The 23,419-nt window shown below is 56.8% G+C and overlaps 3 protein-coding genes across 3 annotated transcripts; 1 reads left to right on the forward strand and 2 right to left on the reverse strand.

Annotated features, from left to right (window-relative positions):
• Window positions 1–1,910: 1,910 nt before the first annotated feature.
• On the reverse strand, window positions 1,911–5,930 carry MRPL28 (mitochondrial ribosomal protein L28). The gene is made up of 5 exons (XM_066640784.1): window positions 5,611–5,930; window positions 4,134–4,286; window positions 3,039–3,173; window positions 2,560–2,646; window positions 1,911–2,300 (listed from the first exon to the last, which is right to left on the reverse strand). Exons 1-5 carry the CDS (start codon window positions 5,869–5,871, stop codon window positions 2,208–2,210), a joined length of 729 nt encoding a protein of 242 aa, XP_066496881.1. The 5' UTR covers window positions 5,872–5,930; the 3' UTR covers window positions 1,911–2,207.
• A 1,036-nt stretch (window positions 5,931–6,966) lies between these two features.
• Window positions 6,967–17,150, reverse strand: PGAP6 (post-GPI attachment to proteins 6). The gene is made up of 13 exons (XM_066640493.1): window positions 16,926–17,150; window positions 14,553–14,730; window positions 14,206–14,413; window positions 13,813–13,946; window positions 13,327–13,592; window positions 12,724–13,040; window positions 12,522–12,618; window positions 12,244–12,367; window positions 11,929–12,065; window positions 9,937–10,115; window positions 9,415–9,561; window positions 9,115–9,231; window positions 6,967–8,719 (listed from the first exon to the last, which is right to left on the reverse strand). Exons 1-13 carry the CDS (start codon window positions 17,023–17,025, stop codon window positions 8,423–8,425), a joined length of 2,301 nt encoding a protein of 766 aa, XP_066496590.1. The 5' UTR covers window positions 17,026–17,150; the 3' UTR covers window positions 6,967–8,422.
• Window positions 17,151–17,260: 110 nt separating this feature from the next.
• LOC136663939 (cytoglobin-like) lies at window positions 17,261–22,858 on the forward strand. The gene is made up of 4 exons (XM_066640911.1): window positions 17,261–17,579; window positions 19,686–19,802; window positions 22,203–22,425; window positions 22,637–22,858. The coding sequence occupies exons 1-4, from the start codon at window positions 17,557–17,559 to the stop codon at window positions 22,778–22,780; spliced, it is 507 nt and encodes a 168-aa protein (XP_066497008.1). The 5' UTR covers window positions 17,261–17,556; the 3' UTR covers window positions 22,781–22,858.
• The last annotated feature ends 561 nt before the right edge of the window (window positions 22,859–23,419 follow it).

A 23,419-nucleotide genomic window follows, 5' to 3' on the forward strand; every position in this document is an offset into this window, starting at 1 on the left:
CACATGCAATGCAGACCGGGCAGTCTTCTCCCACCCCCACAGCAGTAGGAGAGTTCGGCACTCTTTCAGAGCACATGCTCCAGCAAGCGTAAGGGCGGCTGCAGGTAAGGTGCCCCATGCCCCAGAGAAGCCAGCATGACGCCACTCTTCATGGGCAGCTTTGGGACTCGCTGTACACTGCCATGAGCCCACCCAGAAGTCGGAAAGGAGACATCCAGCAGCTCCAGGTGCTAGTGACCCCAAGCACAAGCCTGGCAAAGCGAGGGAAGAAGTGGTGGTTGGAATGCCAAAGCCAAGAAACATCTGCACACCGAGCCCACTGGAGCCAGCCAGTCCACCCTGACTCTGGCACAGGTTTTTCTGCCCCAGTCCTGCTGTGCAGGAGAGACAGAAGTGGTGCCTGACACAATCCACGCACAGCCAGCCCTCTACTCTGAGCAATGGACTGGCCCAAACACCTGCCTGGCTGGAGGCCAGAGGAATCCCCAAGAAGCAACCCGGGACACACCAAGAGGGAAGAAATGCAGGCTGTCCAGGCCAAGCACCCTGCAAGTGTCCTGATCTGCAGCCACAACCGAAGAGGACAGTGGTCTGGCAGGGAGCGACACACTGAAAGAGGGGGCCAGAGACCAGGCCCAGCTCCTTGAGAAGGACCACTCGCTTAGCAGAGATAGGACTGTGGTCGATTTGTGAAACACAGAGAGCAGAAAGGAAGAAAGAGGGTCCTCAGAACACCAAGGCTCTGGGTGTGGGAACAGCCAATGGACTAGAAAGCCTCTGAAGTAACTTGGTAACATTCATGGTAGAGCCACAAAGACCCTCCAAGGAGGCAAAATATCCCCTCTGGATCTTCAAGTTTCAAGGCCAGATGGAGTATTTCTTTCCCTCGCCTGTGTCTCTCTCACAGCACACAACTAGAGGCAGAGAGGTTGAAGAAAGAACATATCTCAGCATGCACTTGGGAGTGTTTTCAACAATCCTGTGAGACAGGCCCTTGCATTGTCATCATAATGCAGACAGAGAATGCAGGCTGGAGCAAGCGGGGGGGGGGAGGCAACTCTCCTGCAGTCAGCTAGGCAAGCTCCTAGTTCTCAGCTCCATGCAGCCATGGCATGAGATGATCCAGCAAAGAAGTTCCATCTGCAGGCCAAGGACACTTGGCTATTTGGCCTCACCATCCACTGAGGCTTAATGGGAGAGGACTTAGCAGCACAGGAGCCAGCTGCCCATTTTCCGACACTGCAGGGCCCCTGTGCCAACAGCACTGAGGCCATCAGGCCTGTCTGTGCCAAAAGAAGATTGAGGCCCTGCTGTGAAGAAGCTGCCCCCGAGTGGAATCATCCCAGACCACTCCTGTTTGAAAGCCTTCCACACATTTGAGTGCCCCACAAGAGGGAGCCTCCAGAGAGCACTCTGTCTGCTTGGCCTTTGCAGGGACTGAGGGATGGGCTAGTTTCTGGCTGAGGTAGGGACACAGGGACTGTATGGTTCCCCTCAGGGGGTAGTGGTGGCTACCACCACCACCATCCCAGTAAGAAGTCAGGGGACCTGGAGCACAAGAGATGGGGAGACAGTAAAGCCAGCAGCAACTCTTCCTTGGCTTTCTAGTGCACTGGACACAGCACTCCTAATATTGCCACTTGACAATGAACACACAGCCATGACTTGTGCCTTGGGACTTCAGGAGAGATTACCACAAACCCTTGTTATCTGAAGGCCTCAGAAGAAACAAGATACCCTAGGGTTTCCAGAACCAAAGAAGCCACAGGTCACAGCTTCTGCCAAGGACCTGGTAGGTAATGCCCCTGGCAAGGCCTCAAGGCAAAGCAGCAAGGGATCCTGGCATACAGGATTGTTGCAGTGTAGCCTTTGAAAAACTACTTGTCAAAAAAAGCTGCCAAGTCACAGAGTGAAAATAGACTCCTCTTTATTGGCATTCTACAAAAGGCATTCCCTTAAGGGACAATGCGAAGCCAATTCACAGCAGCCAGTCTCTGCTCTGCTAGTCCAGACACTGACTGACATCTGTCAGTCCCCCAGAGGGTGCCGCAGTGGACCCCATTCCTCCTCTTTGCATAAGATCCCACGCAAACAGCTGTTCTGATCCAGCCCTAGCAGAGGAAAATCCCTCACCGAGTCTGCTTAAATGAGCAACCAAAGAGAGAAGGGGAGGAGGAGCTCATCACCCCTGAAGTGGCTGTTCTTGGTCACTTCTGTACTTCAGCCGATTTGGATTCTTTCTCTGCTTCGAACTGCTGCACCAGCTCTTCTACATAGACCTTGAACAAAGGAATGGGGTCCTGAAGAACAAACACAAAGCGAGGAACAGAACTGGTTACACAAAGCAGCACCTTGCCAGACAGGCTGAGCGAGCTGTGGGGATGGGCCTGGTTCACCAACTAGCTATGCACTGGGAGCACTATGCACAGGGAAAGAACAACTCAACCCTGGGAGGAATGTCTGGATGCAACACATGTGCCCCTGGGACTAGCCCACCAATGCCCCAAAAGGAGTGGGACACATGAACAGTCCCACAAAGGGCTTAAGACCAGATGATACCTTCTGCTCCAGGAGCCGCTGCTTTTCCAAAGCTTCTTCCAAACTCAGCCCAACCCATTCGGCCTCTTCCTCTGGGATCACAAACTCCTGTGTGCGAAAGAAATGCGTCAGCACTCAGCACAAATGGGGGAAGAGAAGAGAGAATTGGATAGAGCAATGACCTGCTGCTTTCTGCATTGAGAGATATGGAGAACTTAGCCAGACATCTTGCAGGCTTGTCCAAGCAGAGAGTTAACATTTGCAATTTGCATGCAGCTCCTACTCATCAACCTGAGGGTAGCAAGAAGCAACCACAGGTCACACCTAGCTTCAAGGCAAAGGCCAAGACATCACTCCTCCTCATGTGTTGCAGCAGATGAGAAGAGAACAACCACTCCTCAACTGGAGCAAAGCAACAACAACCCGTGAACTAGCCCCACAGGAAAGCAACTTCCACCTTCTGCCTTCTAGAGGCCACAGCAAGAGGTGGTGGTACCCACCTTGTATTTGTTGTAAATAGCCTCTCTCTTTGCTGGGTTGTCTGGATGGAGAGATGGGTCCCGGCGTGCCAGTCTTAGAAGCAATGTGCGTTTCAGATCCATGCCCACTTTGGAACACATCTCTGTCTTTGGAGTCTGGATGGAGGTAGAGAAATTTAAAAGAAACAGATTACTGCTCTGGCCAAAGAGAGTAAAGCCCAGGAAAGCATGGCAAACTCAGCAAGACCTGGGCAGCACAGTTTCTGTTCAGTAGTGTGAGGATGGGATGATTTGACCTGTGTCATCCAGAAAAGAAGCAGGAAAAAGAATCCTGGGGTATAGCCCACAGGTTAATTCATGCCCTTGCAAAGGGCTACCCGGCTGACTGACATCAATCCTGAAGAAAGTGTCCCCCCCCCCCCCAGCATGAAATAACATTGGCAGCACCAGAGGTCCCATCTGAGTTTCCAAGATTGCCTTTGCTCATCTCCTGCAGATTGCAGATGAGAGCTGGAGGATCAACAGCCCTGTACCATGTTGCTGAACCTACCCACTTTAAGAACCCCCAGAAGGGCGACTGTCTTGAGCCATCAGTAAAGGTGTTGGTTTCGGTGAATAAGACAGGTTTACACCACAAGTCAGTGGTGTCAAACATAAGGTCTGCGGGCTGGATGCAGGCTTGGAAGCTTTATTCAGCCCTCTCTACCAGCATCACCATCAGCCACCCTCTGTTGCTAAAACAGCTGCATATTTGATAATTGGGCTCTCCCATATCGTGAAAATATGATCAAGATTTGTGTATTTTCTCTTTTGTCGTTTGAAGTCAATAAATTTCTAAGTGAGAAAGAAGTGCTTATTACTGGTCATGGCCGACTTAATGACATCACTTCCAGCCTTCAGTAAGACAGCATTACTGCTATTCGGCCCCCTGTATGAAATCTTAAGTCTTACTGATCACAATAGGCTTACCTCTTACATTTCAAACACCTTTAGCCATCAGGCCCTTGCCCTTTAGATAGGGTACAAGGGAGCCAAGCTGTCAAAAGACAAGGCTGCCTCCTCAAGGCTGCAGTGGAGGCAGAAGCCCCCTCCCCACCCCCAAGGCCAGTTGGTCACCTTCAGGATATAGAAGTCAAAGCCGTAGGCTGCATCAATCTGGTCCAGTGTCCTCATGGTGACTGTCAGCTTCAGCTTCTTGTCCAAGATCTCGCTGTACAGCTCCCGGTTGAAGAGCTGTGGCTTCCAGGTCTTCCTCACCCGGGCAGAGAGCTGGAAGCACAAAGAGAGCAAGGTTAGGGGCATTGGATGGCAATGCTGCTAACTGCACAACGTGGACCCCTCTCCCACCTCCCCACCAGTGCAGTGTGGAGGACAGGTGCGGCAGAACTACCCCATCGCAGCCTGTGGAAAAGCCCCACAGCCACCCCACCCGCTTACACCTGAGGTGGTTCTACATAAGAAGAGTCCTGCTGCATGAGGCCAAAGGGTTACTTAGTCCAGTTTCCTAGATCTCACAGTGGCCCAGCAGATACCTCAGGGATCATATGGGACAACAAGAGACATGTATGCTGCTGTCACTCTCTTGCACCTGGCCTTATAAGGTAGCCTCTTTCTAAAACCAGTAAGCCACAAAATTCAATGTGCCTTACTCCCCGGAAACTGGGTATAGCAGTGGTTCTCAAACTGGTGGGTCACAACACACCAGTTCGTGTAAAGCTTCCCCTGTCCCTTTAAGGGGAAGGGGAGGGAGGCAGCGTCATGATTCCCAGGATTGCATTGCTAAGGGGGGTGCTTTGTACTTGCTTCAAGAAGGCAGGGCTGCAGCAGGCGCGGGGAGCCCTGCACAGTGCTCCCTGAGGCTGGGCACATCTACTAAAAGCGAGCACAAAGCACTTCTGTTTGGCAGGAGGCGCTTTGCGCCCACTTTTAGCGAATGTTCCAAGCCTTGGGGTGCGCTGTGCAGGACTGCGCAGGGCTCCCCACACCTCCTGCAGCCCTGTCTACAGCCCTGACCCCCTTGACACACTCCTGGGGATCGCATCGCTGCCCTAGCCCTTCCCCCACAAGAACTTACAGAGGGAGTAAAGCTCCCTCAAAGCTTGAGAATCTCTGGTGTATAGAACTGTAGCCTTAGAGCCCGATTCCTATGCATGTTTACTCAGAAGCAAGTCCAACTATAGTCAATGGCGTCTACTCCCAGGTAAGTGTGTACAGGATGGCAGCCTTGGCACCCAGCCCTATGCATGCCTACTCAGAAGCAAGTCCCATTATAGTCAATGAGGCTTACACCCAAGTAAGTGTGGACAGGATGGCAGCCTTTGAAATCAACCCTAGGCATGCCTACTCTGAAGTAAGCCCCACTACAGTCAATGGGGCTTACTCCCAGGTAAGTGTGCACAGGAGCCCAGCCCTCTACATGTCTACTCAGAAGCAGGCCCATACCAGCCAGCGGTCTTACTCCCAGGTAAGCGTGGACAGGGCTGCAGCCTTGGAGCTCACCCTGCAAGCCTCCTGAGAAGCGAGCCATGCCAGCCAGCGGGGCTCCCTCCCAGCAGCGTGGCGGGCCATGGGGGGCAGGCGAGGCGCCACCCACCTTGTCGTTGTTGGCGTAGCGGAATCCGCAGACCCAGCCCTCGCCCCCCCAAAGGCCCTGCTGGCTCTCGGGGGGCAAGTAGGGCTGAACCGGCACGTCCTGCTGGCCGGGGCGCCGCCGCCAGTGGACCGGGCTGGGCGCGGCGGCCGCGGCCTCGTCCTCGCGCAGGCGGCGCAGGTAGTGGGCGGGCAGGCGGGCGCAGAGACCGCGCTGCCGCCTCAGGGCCTCCCACAGCCGCGGGGGGTACTTGTGCAGCGGCATCCCCTAGCCCGCCTGGCTGCGTAGCAACGGAGCGACCCCTGACCGCCGGAAGCGGAAGCCAAGGCGCCGCGCCTTCCGGTCCTTTCTGATTGGCCGCCCTGCGCCGTTGCTATGGCGACAGGAGGGGCGCGAGGAGCGTCTGCTGTCACACTCGCCGCGGGGAAGATGGGAGCTCCTGATTGGCTCGCGAGCGTCAGCTGGCCCGCTCCGAGTTTGACGCTCCGCCCTGCTCTGTTGCTATAGCGACGGGAGGAGGCGAGGAGCAGCCCCTGTCAAACTCCTGCCAAGGGGGGAGACGGGCGTTCCTGATTGACTCAGAAGTTCTGCTTCGAGACTCACGCCCCGAGCCGTTGCTATGGCGACAGGAGGCGCGGGGCGGGGCGAAGAGTGGCTGCTGTCAAACTTGTCTGCCAAGGCGGGAACGGGGAGAGGCCATGCCCCGAGGAGGCCACAATCACCAGAGACTGACAGCCCCAGCCTGTCAATGGGGCTTACTCCCTGGAAAGTGTGGATAGGATTGGGTTATCAGGCTGCCATTCTATCCACACTTACTTGGGAGTAAGTCCCATTGACTATCATGGGATTTACTCCTGAGTAGACATGCAGAGGGCTGGGCTTTGAGGCTGCAATCCTGTACACACTTATCTGGGAGTAAGTCCCATTGAAATCAGCAGGGCTTACTTCTGAGTAGGCATACCTAAGCTTGTGCTTGGAGGCTGCAAACCTAATGCACACTTACCTGGGAGAAAGCCCCATTGACTATCATGGAATTTACTCCTGAATAGACATGCATTGGGCTGGGCTTTGAGGCTGTGATCCTATACACGCTTACCTGGGTGTAAGGCACACTGAATTTAGTGGGGCTTCTGAGCAGACATGCCTAGACGTGTGCTCTGAGGCTGCGATCCATTACACTCTTGCCAGGGAGTAAGTCTCATTGAATTCAGTGGGGCTTACTTCTGAGCAGACGTGCCTCTTGGTAAATAGCCAAAAACCAGGCTAGCGTACCTGACCTTGCTTTGGTCAGGAGACCCACTGACAACAAGTCGGCCACCCTCTCCTCAAAAAGAGCCTGAGCCTTCCACAGCTTGCTTCCTTCATCCTTTTATTAGATCTCCCAGTCTGGGAAATAAGCTCAAAGCACGCATGACTTTTTTTCTATGAGGAGCACATGGCCACTGAACAGGTTTAAAAATATCACATTGGACATACAAACAAAATCACAGGATACAAACCCATCCTTGTGAACTACAGTTCATGCTGAAGTTCTACCTGAGATTAATCAAAAGAACCTTTTCCCTCCCTTTGAGGCTGGCTTTCCCATCATCCCCTGCAGTGATTGGAAAAGAATTAGCAGCACAGTTCAGGAGCAGTGTCCCCGAATCCACCTGCAAGTGTTATTGCTCCAACGCAAATCAGGCTGTCTTAAGAAACAGCCACCCAGCAGCAGCAAGAACCAGGACAGCGAGTCAGAAGTCTGGTTACTATCATAGCAGCCGTTGGGCTCTTGCCAGCCAGTATGGGCATGCCGAAGTTCTGCCCAAGAGCAGAGCAGGCAGGAGCCACACCTGACCCTCAGCCGACAACCCTGGCCTTGTCAGTTTGCCGCCGGGCCATCCTTCCTCTTGAGGCTTGTTGATTTAGTGCTTCTCCCCTTAAAGGGGTGGCCTCTTTGGCAAACAGTGGCACAAAGGAATGCCACAGCCAGCTCAACACACCTGCAAGGTGGTCTGATGAGAGCACGAGGTGCAAGCCAATCGGCCCTTGTGAAGCTCTGGAAGGGTTCGGCTGGACTCATGCAGTGAGAAGCAATGATGCCACAGGGCAACCAGTTCTCCGAACGTAGTGTGTGGTGTTGTGCTGCCCACATGACGTGGAAAGACAAGAGGCAATTTTGCCAGCACTACCCTTCCAATGTCAGGGCAACAGGTGCCTGCAGACAACCGGCTCGTCCTGCACGGCTGACAAGCCTCCCTGAGCAAGATGCTCTTTGGCCAGCAGGGTGTCCCCTCCACCCCAGATGGTGTGCCACAATTGCCTAGTTTTGCAAGCTGTGGCTGAGGCTTCCCCACTTGGCCCCCACCTTCCAAGCGCTGCAGCCTCCCCTCTGCTGCTCTCCGGAAAGTGAGGCCAAAGAGATAAGGTGTTACGTCACACCTCTGGTTCAGCATTTCCTTGCCCCCCCCCCCCGGCAGAGTCAGTGCATAGAGATAAATACTGGCCTTATCTCATGAGATCACAAGAGCAGCACCCCAACCCACCAAGCTGGACTGCGACTGCTGCCTTCCTTCTGCTCGTGGCAGCCACAAGGACTTCTCAATCGCCTTCTTCCCCCGTGCACTTCGCAGCCAGACCGTCCCACCACCAAAGGAGACTTTGGAGTTGGGGAGCAGGCGGCTTCTCCAGGTTCCATTCCAGGACAGGCCCTCCCCACAACAGGAAGGTCTTCTCTCCGAGCAGAATGGAAATGGCCACCCAGGTCCAACTGGAGAACAGCCCACTCTCTGATCCAGTGCCCCCCAGCCTGGAGGCAGAGGCCCCTCCAGCCTTATCACGTCACAGCATAAAGCTCTTCCCTGTCATTCTTGCAGATCTGGTAGCGGCAGAGGAGCTCGCGAGACCAGGCCCACGACTTCTTGTGCTTGTCCCCCGGGGGGAGGAGGAAGGCCACGCTGCTGGCCACCAGGATGTGCCAGATACTATGTGTGTAGTAGTAATTCTCCTTGGTTTCCATGAAGGTGTAGACTGCGATGGCCACCACGGCCAGGCCAATTCCAGGGAAGAGGAAGAAGGCCCAGCGGTGCCAGCAGGGCGGGTAGCACTGGTGACGCTTCACGCCGCGATAGACCTGTGGGAGGAAGGCAGGATGAGGGGATGCAGGGGGAATGGCAGCAAGAGGTGCAACCATTGCCCAGCAACAGGACACCTGCTGGGGGCTGCACCAGGTGACAGCTTGCCTCACAGAGAAGGGTGCCAGGCCACGGAGCTCTAGGGGAAGGCAGCCTTCCATTAATGTGTCCATGTTGTGATTTTTGATCTTCCTACATTCTAAAGGCCAACAAAATGGAAACAGAGAGCTCTAGAAGTCAAACATGGACTTATGCCAAAGACTCCCAAATGGGCCAGGGAGTAGGAGCTGCCACCTGAATAGGAAATGCTCCACTTTGTGCACAGGGCACCTCTTCCTCTCTCCCACTGAGAGCATCCATGAACAAGACAGCCAGCTCGGGGCTCACCACTTACCCAAGCTGTGGTCATGACGATCAGGGCACAGAGGCACGGCCCCAACATGTTCCACACCCCTGTGCGGTCCAGCTGCAGTGACATGGCAATGATCAGGGTCCCCGACACACAGAGGACCTGCAGAAGACCATAGGAGAGAAGCAATCAGGAGTGCCCCAAGACCCCTGCCTTGGGACTGGGCAATGAGGCCTTCTGTCCACAACCTCCCTCCCAGTCTGTTCCCCCCACTGGTCAGGTGACATCTAGCCCTTTTGCACATTTTCTGGACTCCACCCTGGCAAGGTTTTCCCCAAGACGTACGTATTTCAGGATCTTCTTTACTCGGGCCATGCACAGAATAGTCACCCAGATGGAAACCACAGAGCCCAGGAAGTCACAGAACTGAAGGGTGTTGTAGTCCATGATGCACAAGACCACCACGCCGGGCTGGTCGCAGGCATGGTAGAACTGCAGTCAAAGGCAGGGAGGGGAGGAGTCTGTCAGGCAAGCAGTGTGGAGCCCTTGCACAACCCAGGTTGATGCCGGCAGCCATTGCAGTCTCATTGGGTCCCAGAGTTTTGCACCTGCCCCGAGCACTATCACCACTGTAAGTGGTGCAAGGCAGTCACTTCCAGGTTCTCCCCAGAGAAGGAGGCACCAGCTTCTTTGCACCCCCTGTTCTTTTTCCCTCCTTCAGGGAGAACCCAAAAGTGATGTCACGATGTTACATTACATCATGACATCAGGGCTGGGGGGGGGGATGCTCTTCCTTGGTCCACCCTTCAGACACATCCCAATTCCTGCACAAAAATGCACCAAGCTGGAGGGGGCAGACAGCCCTACCGTGGAGAAGAACATGGTGAAGATATAAACCGAGGCCTCGACCAGGTGGTAGCGGTACAGAGCGATGGCAATGGCCGGCAGGAAGAGCAGGTTGCTGAGCGTGAGCAGGAGGGTGGCCAGCATCTGGGTGCCCCGGGACTGGGCCCGGGTGCCATCTGTGCAGCTCCAGCCGCTCCAGCCTGCCAGACAGGGAAGGGAGAAATGCAGTCACTGATGGAGCAGCTGCACCCAAGGGCTGGTGGCAGCTGCTGTCCTGCACAGAGACACAAAGGGGTGCTCCCTTTGGGACTCTGCTGCAACACTGTGGGGGGGGGGGGCTGGACAGCAGCCACCAAGTCCCACGGCTGCCAAGCAGGAGTGGCCTTCCCATGCCAAGCTGCAGCTTTCAGGGAAGTCTGTGGCAAGCCCCTTTTCTGTTCTTTTGGTTCCTCTTATGGGAGCCCCTCAGCAGGTTCACCACTAAAGGGGCACTGCCAAATCAAGCAGGACTCTCCTCCACTGCGTCTGGGCACAGGATCCATCCCTGCCTAGCAGGACTTTGCCTAATCAGGCCTAGCCAGCCTACTTGCTGAGCCCTCCAGGTGGGCTCTGGCCCCTTCGATCAAGAGGAAGAGGTACACGCTCAGACAAGGTGATCCAAGACAGAGCACCCACTCCCTGGGGCATTTGGTGGGCCGCTATGAGATACAGGAAGCTGGACTAGATGGGCCTGTGGCCTGATCCAGTGGGGCTGTTCTTATGTTCTTAACTACAATTCCCAGAATGCCTTGCAGGTCTCTTGTTATCTGGTGTGCTCCCTGGGGCATTGGGTGGGCCGCTGTGAGATACAGGAAGCTGGACTAGATGGGCCTATGGCCTGATCCAGTGGGGCGGTTCTTATGTCCCAGCCTGGCACTTTTTAATTTTGTCTTAAAATAAATTCCTATTATTTTTACCGGTTGCTTGTCCCCAGTTATTACCCCCTTGTGCATCTCAGGGCTGCTGCTACCCAGGGGAAAGGTGGGTGCTCAGGAGCTGGGACCACTGTAGTCCTGACAACTGCTATTGTAGCCGGCTTCCCTGCCAGGGGAGCCCTGGCTTGGGGCACTGTGAAGAACAGCTTGGTCCTCTAGAGTTGGAGTGCAAAATCTCACTTCCTAGTGGCAGTGTTTCAACCAAGGCTCTTTTGGGCACATGAGAAGCTGTTTCCCCAAGCCATATGCCTCGGTGGGCCACAGGCTCTGCTGGACTATTTTGAGGTGTTGCTTTCAATGTGCAAAGTAACCTTTGCAGAGTAACCAAAGTAACCAGCAGAACAAGTCACCCAGCTGTGCTTGCTCATAAGAACATAAGCCCATCTAAGCCCATAAGCCCATCTAAGCCATAGGCCCATCTAGTCCAGCTTCCTGGATCTCACAGCGGCCCACCAAATGCCCCAGGGAGCACATCAGATAACAAGAGACCTCATCCTGGTGCCCTCCCTTGCATCTTGCATTCTGAGGTAGCCTAATTCTAAAATCAGGAGGTTGCACATACACATCATGGCTTGTAACCCGTAATGGATTTTTCCTCCAGAAACTTATCCAATCCCCTTTTAAAGGCGTCCAGGCCAGATGCCATCACCACATCCTGTGGCAAGGAGTTCTGCACACCAACCACATGCTGAGTAAAGAAATATTCTCTTTTGTCTGTGCTAACTCTCCCAACACTCAATTTTAGTGGATGTCCCCTGGTTCTGGTGTTTTGTGAGAGTGTAAAGTGCTCCTTAATTGACTGGGTAGAGGACACCCCAAGCACCGCCCAGCTGGCTCTCAGCTGCAAGCAAGGGGCCACCCAGGCACTGTGATGGGACAGGAGCCTTTGCTCAGCCCTGAAAGCTCCTCGTGTGAGAGAGATGAGCAACAGCTGCCACCAGGGACCAAGGTACCTCTTCCTGGGAGAGGAGGGAGCAAAGAAGAAAGAGCCCCACCCCATTTCTTAGGCTCCTGAGAACACAGGGGCACTGGATCTCACCGGCCTTGCAGCTACAGGCTGCGTAGAGGTAGCTGTGGCGTCTCAGGAGACTACACTGTCCGTAGATCCCACAGTCATCCCAGCAGGGGCTGAGGTAGGCATAGACGGCTGCCTGGGCCACGGCATCCTCACACTCTCTGCGGTGAGGAAGAGCGAATGGGCAGCATTAGAGTTCAATGTGAGGGGGTGGCCTTTACAGGAGGAGGCAGGCATGGGCAGCTCTGAGAATCCATGGCCCTGCCAGTTCTCCCAGCTGCAGAGACCTGGCCCCACAGCATCTGATGTGGCCAGAGGCATCCAAACCACACAACTCACCCGCTGTCCTGGGGGCAGATGAGCTGTAGCGACAAGTACCAGTTGTCGGATTCTGGGTACGGGATGACAAGCACGGCTTCCGCAGAGAATGCAGTCAGGTTCCGAAGGTAGCCCTGGGAGAAAGCTGGGGGGGGGGCGGAGAGAGCAAGTGTCTGTCACCGGATCCTGAGCCCAGACCAGCTGCGGGAAGCAGGAGGCCATTGGCCCTCCTGTAGAAGGAGCTCCCCCTACCTGCGGGGCCAAGGAAGCAGAACTCGACATTGTAGCTAGTTACATACCTGTCTGGCAGCTCCATGCAGCAGCGCCCGGGGACAACACAGGGGAGGTGGCACTCAAGCACGCCATGACGGTGGCGTTCGGGTGGCGCACGGAGGTCTGCATGAAAAGAGCAGGCCCCAGGCCTGAGTCCTCGCACAAGCCCGCGAAAGGAAGCCAGCATTCCCACCCCGCCCCCAGCCAAGCACCAGAAGACTCCCTCACCGTGTTCCAAAGCAGGTTCACTACCAGTGTCCCCCCGCTGTCCATGCCAGAGTTCAGGTTGAGGAGGAGCACGGTGGGCACCTCGGTCCGGACTGACACGCCAGAGTCGCTGAGGACCCGGAACTGCACAGACACCACATCCAGGTCCTCACGGATGACTGGCTGGCCACGCAGGCAAGAGCGGCCCGGCTCAGACGCATTGAGGGCGTCTGGGGCGGCCAGCAGTGTGGTGTTGTCTCCCGGCAGTGGCATCTCCTGGCTCCGGTTCAGGCTCTTGTAAAAGCTCAGGAAGGATCCAGCCCCTCCTGGTTTGCAGGCTGCAACAGAAGTGTGTGCGCGGGGGTGGGGAGAAGCATATCAGCAAAGTGACAGGGATGCTGCAGAGTAGCAGAGTCTGCTGCTCACACCCAGACATGCCCCCCACCTCACCGCAGACACGCCAGGTGGGACCTGGTGGCCTGGGACACCACCAGCAAGCAGGAGAAACACAAGCAGTTCGTGCAGCTCCCACAGGCTGCGGCATGTGGGGAATCCATGCTCCTAGCACGGCTGCGCTGTCAAGATCTCCTCCCCTCCCTCCCCAGCTGGTTCCCGCTGGCGCACCTGTGAAGGAGGCTGTCATCTCAAAGGAAACACTGGTGCTGCGGCCACTGAGATTTTCCACCGTGATCCACAGCCACTTCTCCCAGGGCGGAGAATGTAGGAGGATGCTGCAGGCCGTGTCTCCAGTGCAGTTGAGCACCTTCTGGAAGGACTCTGGTAGCGTGGCAGAGCCCAGCGTGATCCGCAGGGCACAAGCCGCCGAAACATTTGCTGTGCAACTCTGAAGCGCAAACTGCAGCGTGGCACTGTATTCTGGGACAAAGATCCTGCACGGGAGGGGGGGAGGGGGGAGACATCTGTTACGTCAGCTCTCAGGTGCCCCCATGTGGGCTGCTGGCAATCGTGGGAGCAGCCTGAGCTCACAGACCTGTGCCAGCCTGAAGCTGGCCAGCGTAGGCCCACTAGCACCAGGACCCGTTCTGCAGAAGGCAAGCCCCTCACCCCAAGCTCCCTGGGGGATCCTCCCACACCCTCCTGGTTACTCACTTGGCGTGGAGCGGCCTTGATGGCTGGGTAATGGTCTGCCACATGGGCATGCCGGGCTCCAAGATGGGCACATCAGCCAGGCGCAGCACAAAGAGGTCAGGTTGGAAGATGTAGGTGCACTGGGTGAAGAAGCCCTGAAAGGACAAGGCAGGGCTCAGAAGACCTCACTGTGAGCCAGTCCTGGAGTCCCAAGCAGCAAGGGAGGGTCACACTCAGCCCATGCTGTGTGGCCCAGCTGGACCCTCCCACACCACCCCAGGCTCCCCACAGCTGCGCCTGGAACAGCATATCCCTGGGGGCTTGCTCCGCCCACCCAGCACCAAGTGTCATCAGCCCAGGGCGGGTGGCTTGCTGGCTTCTCTATAGAGCCCAGGCACCCTGCCACATACTCACCTTCACCTCAATCTTGCCATTGGCTTCAGGCAGGTGTGCAGCAAGGAACCAGTCACCCGCAGCGGGGCTGGTGAGGTTGACAGAAGTGGTGTTCTGGAGCGTAGCCCCCAGGATCAAAGTCAGATTATAGGAAGGGCGCACGCTCGTGTTGGAGGGAAACTGCGTGCCCAGGGGGTTGATGACCGGAGGGGCACCATAGCTGAAGTGGCTGGAAGACAGCAGGAGGCATGGGGGTTGAACACTCGGAACGAGCTGGCCAAGGGGCACACTCACAAGAGCTGCACCGGCCCAACACCAACACAGGAAGGGCAAGAGGGAAGAGGAGGAGGGTGGCTGAAGGTACGCACACGGTGACCTGTGTGGGTCCGCACTCGGGGCCTCTTCCCTTGGACACCTGCAGAAGCCAGCGTAGCAGGACAGTGTCTTCTGGCACCCGGAAACGGAAGAGTTTGGCATTTCCATACCAGCTGTAGAAGGAGAGCTTCTGGGCACTCTGGGAGAAGTACTCCGCGACAAAGCGTGGCCCTGGAAGAGGGGGGTCAGTTGGTCAGGGTATGCCCCAGGCAGGAGGCCAAGTTCAGAGGCAGTGAGTGGCTGCCGCTGCTCCCCACAAGAAAGGCCCCCTCAGCACTATGCTGGCTAAGCTGGTGCTGAAATTGGTGGCACACATGGGGTTTGCATGGATATCTGGGTCATAGGCAATAATGCTCCTCAGTGGGGCTTCTTGGGCATACAAAGCTCTTCCTGTGGCCCACCTTCACAATGTCCTTCTAGTTGTATTGGCCTCCTAGCTCAGGCCTCCTAGTGAGGATTACAGCAGAGACAACGTCCTCACTGGCAGCAGCTCTGGCCCACAGCCAAGGCGCCATACCAGCTTGCACTTGCTTCCCTCCACATCTGAGCTTCCCAGATGCCACAAGCAAGGTGGGAAGGAGGTTCCCTGTGGCCAGACAACACCTGGAGGGCCTGTGAACACCTTTTGGCCCTCCAGGCACCAAGAGGAGTGTTTGTTCCTGCTCTCCACTAGATGCCTGCTCCCCGTTTCATGGGCGGGCCAGTTAGCAGCGTTGGCGCCTGGAGGTATTTGGTCAAGAGCCGTTGCACCAAGGAGAAGTTGGCAAGAGAAGCTACGAAACTGGGTGGGAAAGAAAGGAACTGGGTGTGGCGAGGTCAGGAGAAGGGCAGAAGGGAAGGCTCTCTAGAGAGTCCCACCTCACCAGCAGGTGCCAACAGTTAGGAGGTGGCTCCCAGGCAAGGGAGAGCACTGCAGCCCAGGTGCGTGCTTTGCCCCAGCCGGTCACCAGGCCTAGAGACCTGGCATTTTGCCAAAGGGCAGAGCCATCAGGAGCAGCAGCCCACAGCCACCCACTTCCTGAGCAGACACATCACAAGTGGCTAGATGGCATCCAAGGGCCAGGCGGGTGAGCCTGGTCAAGATGCCGGTCCCGCCATGTGCACACGCCAGCCGCCCACCCCCACAACAAAGGGGGCCAGTCCAACCCTCACATGAACACTGAGCAAACAAGGCAATCGCATGCGCCTTTGCTCAGTCCCACCCTGTTCCGGGGGGGGGGGTGCGCTCTCAGGCCAACACAGGATTCTCACTGGAGAGGTAACCCCAAAGAGAAAGGCCCAACTCAGCAACTCCAGGGTCCCAAGGGTGCATGGGTGAAACCACAGGCCTTTCCAGTCCAGGACCTTGGGTCGCAGGGCTGGTCATGGCCTCTGGCTGGAGCCCCAACACGGGAGACCTCTGAAAACATTTCCAGGGAGGCCAACTGCACACAGCGGCCCAAGAGGGCCCAGGCGCAGGCCTGCCAAACCGGCCCAGCAACGCAGGGCGAGTGTCGAACCGGTTCCTTGGGGCAGAAAGCAGCAGGCCAGCAGGAGCCCCCCTCCCGACAGCCAGCCAGCCAGCACCCAAAGAGGGCTATAGGCAGAGCCCTGCCCAGGCAGTTAGCAGGAAACACACAGGAGTGATGAGCAAGAGGGACGTGGCAGGCGCGGCACCAGATTGCTTCCTGTAACCCCAGGATGACAAGGCGGGCCTGGCCACCGAGAGTGTGACAAGGCAGGCAGGCAACCCGGCCCAGCAGAACTGCAACCTCGCCTCTCCTATGGGTCTAGCCTCCCTGCCAGCCCTCCTCCAGGCCCAACCTTGGCAGGAGGGCTCCTGGGCTGCAAGCAGGCCTGCAGAGCCACCTCCAGGCAGCAGGTGCCCTACTTGGCCTGATGCCAGGGCGGCCAAAGGGCAGGCTGAGGAACTGCTGCAGTGGGCATGGGGCAGTGCCCCCCCCCCGTGAGCTTGGCTTCCGGGCTGTCCTGTCCGCGGGGGCCAGCAGGTCACCCTCCTCCTTGGACTGGCTGCTGGCTTGCAGGCAGGCGGGCACCCAACTGGTTGACCTCGGCGGAGAAGCCGACTGGCTCTCCAGGGTGGTGGGTGGGGTGAGGCTGAAGGGCACCAGTACCGGGACTCGGTAACAGTACCAGCACTCAAGCAGGGCCCAAGACAAGTCCTTGGACTATTGGCTGTCTGGCAGGCAGGCGCCCAACCGGTCAACCTTGGTGGAGAAGCCCGCTGGCTCTCCAGGGCGGGGGGGGGGAAGGGCACCAGTACCAGGACGCTGCTCAGGCAGGGCTGGAGACAAGCGTGCCCCCGAGCATGTACAGAGTGCCCTCTCCACTCCCCGCCCCCAGCTCTCCGGGAGAAGGGGGCTCACCTTCGGGGTCACCTCGGCGCCCGTCCTTCCCGGGAGCAGCGGAGGACGGCAGGGCGGCGAAGAGCAGCAGGAGGAGGCGGCCGAGCTCCGCCCGAGCCATGACTGCGCCTCCGGGGCCGCCGCCTCGCCTACCCGGGAGCGGCTGCAGCGGCCGTGGCCTCGGGGGCCTCCTCCGTGGCCATCGCCGCCTCTCTCCGGAGCGGCCGCAGCGCAGACTGGCCCGGCGGGGAGGAGGGGCCGGGCGGGGAGGCGGCGCTGCAGCCGGCAGTGACCCGAACCCCCCCGCGGTGGACGGGCAGCGTCATCCCGCCAGGCTCCGGGGACCTGCAGCTGCTGCTGCTGCGGGAGCCTCTCTCCACCTGCGCCCCGGGAGGGCGCACGGGGCGCTCTCGGCCTCGGTGCCTCCCGTCCAGGGCGCCCAGGGCAAGGGCTGGGGGCTCTCCCGGTGCCCCCTGCACTGTCGCGGAGGCAGCCGGGCACGGGCTACCCAGCAGGGCCGGGCTTCGAAGGGGCGCCCGCCCGCCAGCCAACGGTCCCTCCCGGAACCCTCCTGCGGGAAGGTTCTGCAGCCTGGCGGGATCAGCCCCCCCCCGACACCCCCCACCCACCCCGGCCCTGCTGTGAGCTGGCCATGGCTGCCTGCAGTGGCGCTGCGTGAGTGAATGGGGGAGCCCTTCTTGTCCACCCAGAAGCGGCCCCCAGACCCCCCCCCAACCCAGCCCTCCTGTGAAGCCGGTGGCTGCCTGCAGTGGGGCTGCTTGAGTGACTGGGAGCGGGGGGGGGTCCCACCTGTCCATCCAGAAGCGCTCCATGGAAGCTGCTCCCTGGGATCCACTGGGGAAGGAGGGCTGTTTGCTTCCACCACCACCCTCCTCCCCACCGTGGCCTGACTTCCATGGTGGTGGTGACTACATTGGGGGGCTTTCGGCCGTCTCAGGGGAACCTGGCAGAAAGGCAGGTGGCATCTGCCCTGGAGATCCCCTCACCCTGCTGGGCATAAGGGGGCAGGGGCTGGTGGCAAGGGGGGCCTCTTTCTTGATGGCAAGGACTGCCGTGGGCTGGAAGTTGACCTGGGGGCTCTCTCAGTGCAGTCCAGTGGGTAGCTGGGGGTGATGTGGGGGACCAGGCAACTCAGCCCCCACCGTCCTGCTGTCTTGCAACTCTGCCCACTGTGGCTGTGCAGAAACAGGGGGAGGCCTCTAGCCCCTGGTCTGGTCAGGTTGCTGCTCTCCCCTCCTGGCTCCATTGCCTGCACATCTGAAGTGCTTCCTCCCCCCCCCCCGCCTATCAATCTAAGCCCCTGCTTGAGACCAGCCACAGGTTGACCATTCCAGGCAGAGACCTTTGGGAGAGCAGGACTTGCTGGCTGACACGGGAGGGCTGCTTTCAGCTGCGCCCTCCCCCAGCACTGGTGGCGGCGCATGGTGCATGGAGTCAAGACTGAAATTCTGTGACACCTCAAGAACAAACCAAGGTATGGTGGCTCGTAACACCATCCATGGTTAATCTTCAAGGGGACACCAATCTCTCTGTTTCATTGCAGCCATCTTTCTGCATCAGTGATTACATGTTTACTGGGCGGGGGCACCTCCCTTATGAGGAAAGGCTACAGCATCTGTAGCTCTTCAGTCTAGGAAAAAAGGTGCCTAAGGGGGGGGCACGATTGAGACATACAAAATCATGCAGGGGATGGATAAAGTGGATAGGGGGATGTTCTTTTCCCTCTCACACAACACAAGGAACCAGGGGAGAGCCACTCAAATTGAGTGTTGGGTGAGTTAGGGCAGACAAAAGAAAATATTTCTTTATCAAGTGAGTAGTTAGTCTGTGGAACTCCTTGCCACAGGATGTGGTGATGGCAGCTGGCCTGGATACCTTTAAAAGGGGACTGGACAAATTTCTGGAGGAAAAGTCCATCACATTACAAGCCATGATGGGTAAGTGCCACCTCTGGTTTTAGAAGTAGGCCACCTCAGAATACCAGGTGCAAGGGAGGAAACCGGGAAGCAAGTCTCTTGTTGTCTTGTGTGCTCCCTGAGGCATCTGGTGAGCCAGTGTGAGATACAGGAAGCTGGACTAGATGGGCTTTGGGGCCCATCCAGCAGGGCTGTTCTTATGTTCTTAGTGACTGGGGCATCTTGCTTCCACCCAGACCACTCATATCCTGCTTTCTGAGTGTGCTCTGTAAATCCATCATTAAGCCATTCATAACTCAAGCATTGCCATCAGCGCAACAACCACCTGTGTGTGTGAGGGAGTACTCTTTTTGGAGAGGCACATGCCCAGCTTCCACAGACCACCACAGAACTGGGAGGAGTTGGAGGGGGTCAGTCTACCCCCCACCCACCCACCCGCATCTCCTCCAGTGTGGAAGGAACAATACAATTCCACATGTCCCTGCCTGTGGAAAAGTGATTGCCTGGATGTGCCCCCCCCAAGGCTCCAGGAAGAAAGAGGTGACTGCAATTCAAGCCCCTCCCCAAAGAGATCTCTCACTGAAGGCAGGCCCTGGAACATCCCTGGTCACAGGAAAAGGGGGTGGGCATTTCAACCCCTAGGTCCAACTGAGCACATTGGTGTTTGAAGGTCCTTACCCTCTGTGGCCCACTCTGCTTCTTGCCCTCCCTGAGCCTGCAAGGTAGTTGGTCCCCTGTGGACTTCCCAAGCCTGGAGGTAGATCTGCTCTGAGACCAGAGCATGTGGCCTCTCTCCTCCAAAAGCTTGACGTCTAGCATATTCACCTGCTTGTCCCCTCTCCAGGACGTCCCTCCCGGATCCCATGAAGTCGCTGACGGAGGCAGACAGGCAGACCATTAAGGCCACCTGGGCAGTACTCTTTGGCAATGCGGAAGAGAACGGCAGGCTGATCTTCGTCAGGTAGGGCATTTTGCCCTGCAGCTTGGCGGAGAAGAACTCTTTCTCTGCGTGTCTCTGTGCCAACTCGCCACAGGGTGGCAACTGCTGCAGGCCACAGGTCTTTGGGGAGCCACCCGTGATTGCCCGTTGGTTGAGTGACTGGGCCATGAGTGAGGCTTGTGGGGGGAGGGTGCAGTCCCAGGCAGTGCTCAATCTCTCCTGCACTTCCCCCTCAAGCTTTCCAGTGCCTCAGGGAAAGGGCTCCAGGGAGCCACAGGCACTTAGTAGCAGTTTTGGCTCTTACCAGAACTGGGGAAGGGTCAGGGGCTGGGTAGATTTGTGCCCAGACAGACTCCACACTCTGAACTGTGCCCAGGTGAGAATGGGAGGGGTTCTGCAGAGCTACCAGGGCTGCTTCTCTGAGCTGGCATGCTGCACCCCAATAGGGGCAGAGCCCTCCCACCAACTGCCAGGGCCCAGAAGACTCTGCAGATCAAAGCAGGGGAGGGGGGCTGGTATCTTCTGCCTGCAGCCCCTTCTGACCCCTCCCCCTGACTCTCAAGAACACTGCTGCCAAGAAAGGTAGTACATCATTCTTGCCTTTTGAACTGTAAGCTGCTCTGGTGCCCGGTTCTGCCTGGCAAGCAAGGTGGAAATAGAAGACATGTACAGCCAGATCCTCTTTGGGGGGGGGGGCAGTTATATTTTTTTACACATTATCATGTCACAATCATGAGATTGCGGGAGCAATCAACACCACATGAAAGGGCTAGCGGAGAAACACCAACATCTCTCCATACACGGGCGGGCGTGCCAACGGGTACCACTGAGCTTGGCCTTTGTGGAGCCATCACAGAGATGGCTCTCACATGTCTCCGCCAATTCAGCCTCCGACGGGCGCATTGCAGAGCCTTGCATGCGGGCCAGCAGGTGTCCTGGTCCTATTCCATTTCCCGGCGAGCACATGGCAGTAGACCAGGGGAGCATGGGTGCCAGGTGTGTCTTCTCCAGGAAGGTACAAGCTAGTGCTGGGCAAAAGCACAGTGGCTGCCTGGGAATCCAAGAGCTGGGCACAGGAGGAGCCCTCCCAGACAGCACAAACAGGCCCTTCAAAGGACATGCAATTTGTCCCTGGTTCAGCTGGTGTCTCATTAAAGGTTTTGGATTCCATCAAAGCTGAAAATAGCTTCTGTGCTACTGAATCAAATTGGAAGTACAGAGCAAAGGGGACCACGACAAAGCTTTCAGTGTGTGAACAGAAGACAAGATGGCATAAGAAAGGAGGTTATTGTTCTGGAATATACATCATGCAGGAGTAGGATGTGGAGGTATTCTGGAATGAGTTGACTAATCCAGAGCAATCCCTACACAAGAAGATAGCAGAGTGTTGCAAGCACCATTTTTTTCCCCCTCTGTTCCTGGTTTTCCTTCCTTATAAGCCACAAGATTTCAGGGGACAAATAGGACATTTTCCAGGTATTCAGGTGCCTTCCCTTCTATTGATCCTTGCTTTTCTTCTGAAAGTCACAGGCGAGAGCTGAAGTGCCCTCCCCACCCTACAGCAGACACAGTGTGTTTTGGGGACACAGTAAACTGTCCCCTCTTGATCTCTCCTGTTGCACTCAGCTGTTTTGGTCTGTGCACCTCTAAGAAAAGCCAGAAGTTGACCCCCCGCCAACCCCCCTTAGCTACACCACCGGGTCTCGCCTTGTTTGTCCCTTGTTAAATCCCTCTGGGATTTTTGCATCTCAGACTTCCTGAATAAACACTTTTAAAAAATTATTTTCTAAAAGGAGAAAAGGAACAGAGCTTTTGCGCCCTCCTCGATCCCGCCCACCCTTTGATTCCCACCCATTCACCTTCTGCAGTGCGTCCCTCAAAGGATGAAAAGGAGGTGGCGGTATGGAAAGGCCCTTCTTTTCTGGGCTGCTGGTGTGTGGTGCTCTTCCAAGGCAGTCGGAAGTTGGCCTGCTCTGCTATGCAGCAACCCCCTTATTCCACCTGAGGGCAGTAGCTTCACTGAGGCCTCCTGACTGCTTTGGACACTGTGCTCACTCATGTGGGTCTTCCTCAGCTGCCCAGGTTCCTGCAAGAATGCCAGCCCTGGTGGCTCCATCCCTTGCCCTTTCTCTCCTTTTCCCCAAACCCAGCCAAAGGGCACTGGCTCATCTTCCATTCGGTGTCTTGGGGTGCTTGCTTTTGCTTTCTGTTTCTGACACCAGCCGAAGTGAATCAAAGACCTGCAGGGTGAGGGACATAAATGCCCACGGGTCACTCTCAAGAGGGTGAAGCAGGCAGGAAATGAGAAAGCAGCCCTCCCTGGGCAGTTTCCTATAGGCCACTCCAATCCTGGTTGCTCCTGGGTCTGTCCTATCCCTTAGTCCTTAGGAGCCAAGAGGAAACCCTCTCCTCTTGCTGCAGATTCTTCACCGATTACCCGGACAGTAAGGCGTACTTCAAGACCATTCCAACAGAGGGGGACCTGCTGAGGAACCGTGAGCTGGCCTTTCATGGCAGGAGGGTCATGGTCGCCTTGGACCACATGATCGCAAGCCTGAGCAACCAGCCCCGGCTTTGCACGCTGATCGGACGCCTGGCGGAAAGCCACCGGGACAAGCATGGGGTGCCAGTCAAGATGTTCCAGGTACCGGTGCCTACTGTCGAAGGGGGAGGGGGGATGCCCACCTGCAGGAATGCGCCTCCCTGCAAAGTGGCTGCTGGGGGAGGGCCCCTTCTCCTCAAGGAAGCAGCACCCCCCTTAGGTGTCCCCTCCCAAGGGAGTGATAGTGCAGTGGTGATGCCACCTGGGGCCGGGTCTCAACCCTTCCCTGATCCACTGCCTCTCCGCTGCCCAGCTCTTGTTTCAGGCCATGCTAAACGTCTTCCAAGACCTCCTGGGGGAGGACTTCACCAGAGACTCAATGGCATCTTGGCAGAAGTTCTTTGAGGCTCTCCACGAAGAATTTCAAGCCACTTACATTACTCGACCCAGGTTCTGAAGACCCTGGTGGCTTGGTGAGGACCCCCCTCCCCCAGTCAAAGTTTCTTATATTTGGATGGAATAAAGGTGCCGGTTGGACGAGGGGGGCTGCAGCCCGTGGCTGGTGTGAATTTGTGTGGGGAGGATGAGCTTGGATGCAAGCAGTTCCTTGCAGGATCGGGGCCTCACCTTGGCCACCTTCATGGAAGAGAAGTGAAGAACAGGAGCTGGTGGGAGGCAAAGAAACTAGGGAAACACAAGCTGCTCCCACCCCCTGCTGTTTTTCCAGCCTAGTCCTGAAGGCCTTCCATGAAAATGCTGCATGTTGTGTTCTTAAAATATGCTGAGGTTGTTTTCAAGCTTCCTGCCATGGAAGAAGGAACTGTACTGGCGACCTAGCCCTGTGGCTCACCCTGGACAGCTGTAACTTGGCAGTCCTACAGTACGGCTCTAGGCCTACTTGTTCCTTATCCCCGCTGGACCTGAGAACTTCCCATAGGAAGGGCCTGTTTTCTGGGGACAGGACAAGCACCATTGCTGTCTGGGAGGGGGCAGTCCCAGCGACAGCAGGAGGAAGCCAGTGTTGCTGGCAGGGTTTATATTGACCTGGGGGAACATGAGAGGTCCATTGCCTAGACCAGGGGTGTCCAAACTTTTT

The sequence above is a fragment of the Tiliqua scincoides genome, chromosome 13 (assembly GCF_035046505.1).
Source record: "Tiliqua scincoides isolate rTilSci1 chromosome 13, rTilSci1.hap2, whole genome shotgun sequence".
Lineage (NCBI taxonomy): Eukaryota > Metazoa > Chordata > Lepidosauria > Squamata > Scincidae > Tiliqua > Tiliqua scincoides.

Bases quoted from the DNA above. Each gene is read 5' to 3' on its own strand.
- MRPL28 (XM_066640784.1), bottom strand. From the start codon at position 5,871: ATGCCGCTGCACAAGTACCCCCCGCGGCTGTGGGAGGCCCTGAGGCGG. The intron at 2,647-3,038 runs GTGGGTACCACC...TTTCGCACACAG, and splicing joins CTATTTACAACAAATACAAG to GAGTTTGTGATCCCAGAGGA. The intron at 2,301-2,559 runs GTATCATCTGGT...TTTGTTCTTCAG, and splicing joins AGCGGCTCCTGGAGCAGAAG to GACCCCATTCCTTTGTTCAA.
- PGAP6 (XM_066640493.1), bottom strand. From the start codon at position 17,025: ATGGCTCGGGCGGAGCTCGGCCGCCTCCTCCTGCTGCTCTTCGCCGCC. The intron at 12,066-12,243 runs GTGAGTTGTGTG...TCCTCACCGCAG, and splicing joins ATCTGCCCCCAGGACAGCGG to AGAGTGTGAGGATGCCGTGG. The intron at 9,562-9,936 runs GTAGGGCTGTCT...CTTTGACTGCAG, and splicing joins TCACCATGTTCTTCTCCACG to TTCTACCATGCCTGCGACCA.
- LOC136663939 (XM_066640911.1), top strand. From the start codon at position 17,557: ATGGCTGCCTGCAGTGGCGCTGC. The intron at 19,803-22,202 runs GTAGGGCATTTT...CTCTTGCTGCAG, and splicing joins GGCAGGCTGATCTTCGTCAG to ATTCTTCACCGATTACCCGG. The intron at 22,426-22,636 runs GTACCGGTGCCT...TCCGCTGCCCAG, and splicing joins TGCCAGTCAAGATGTTCCAG to CTCTTGTTTCAGGCCATGCT.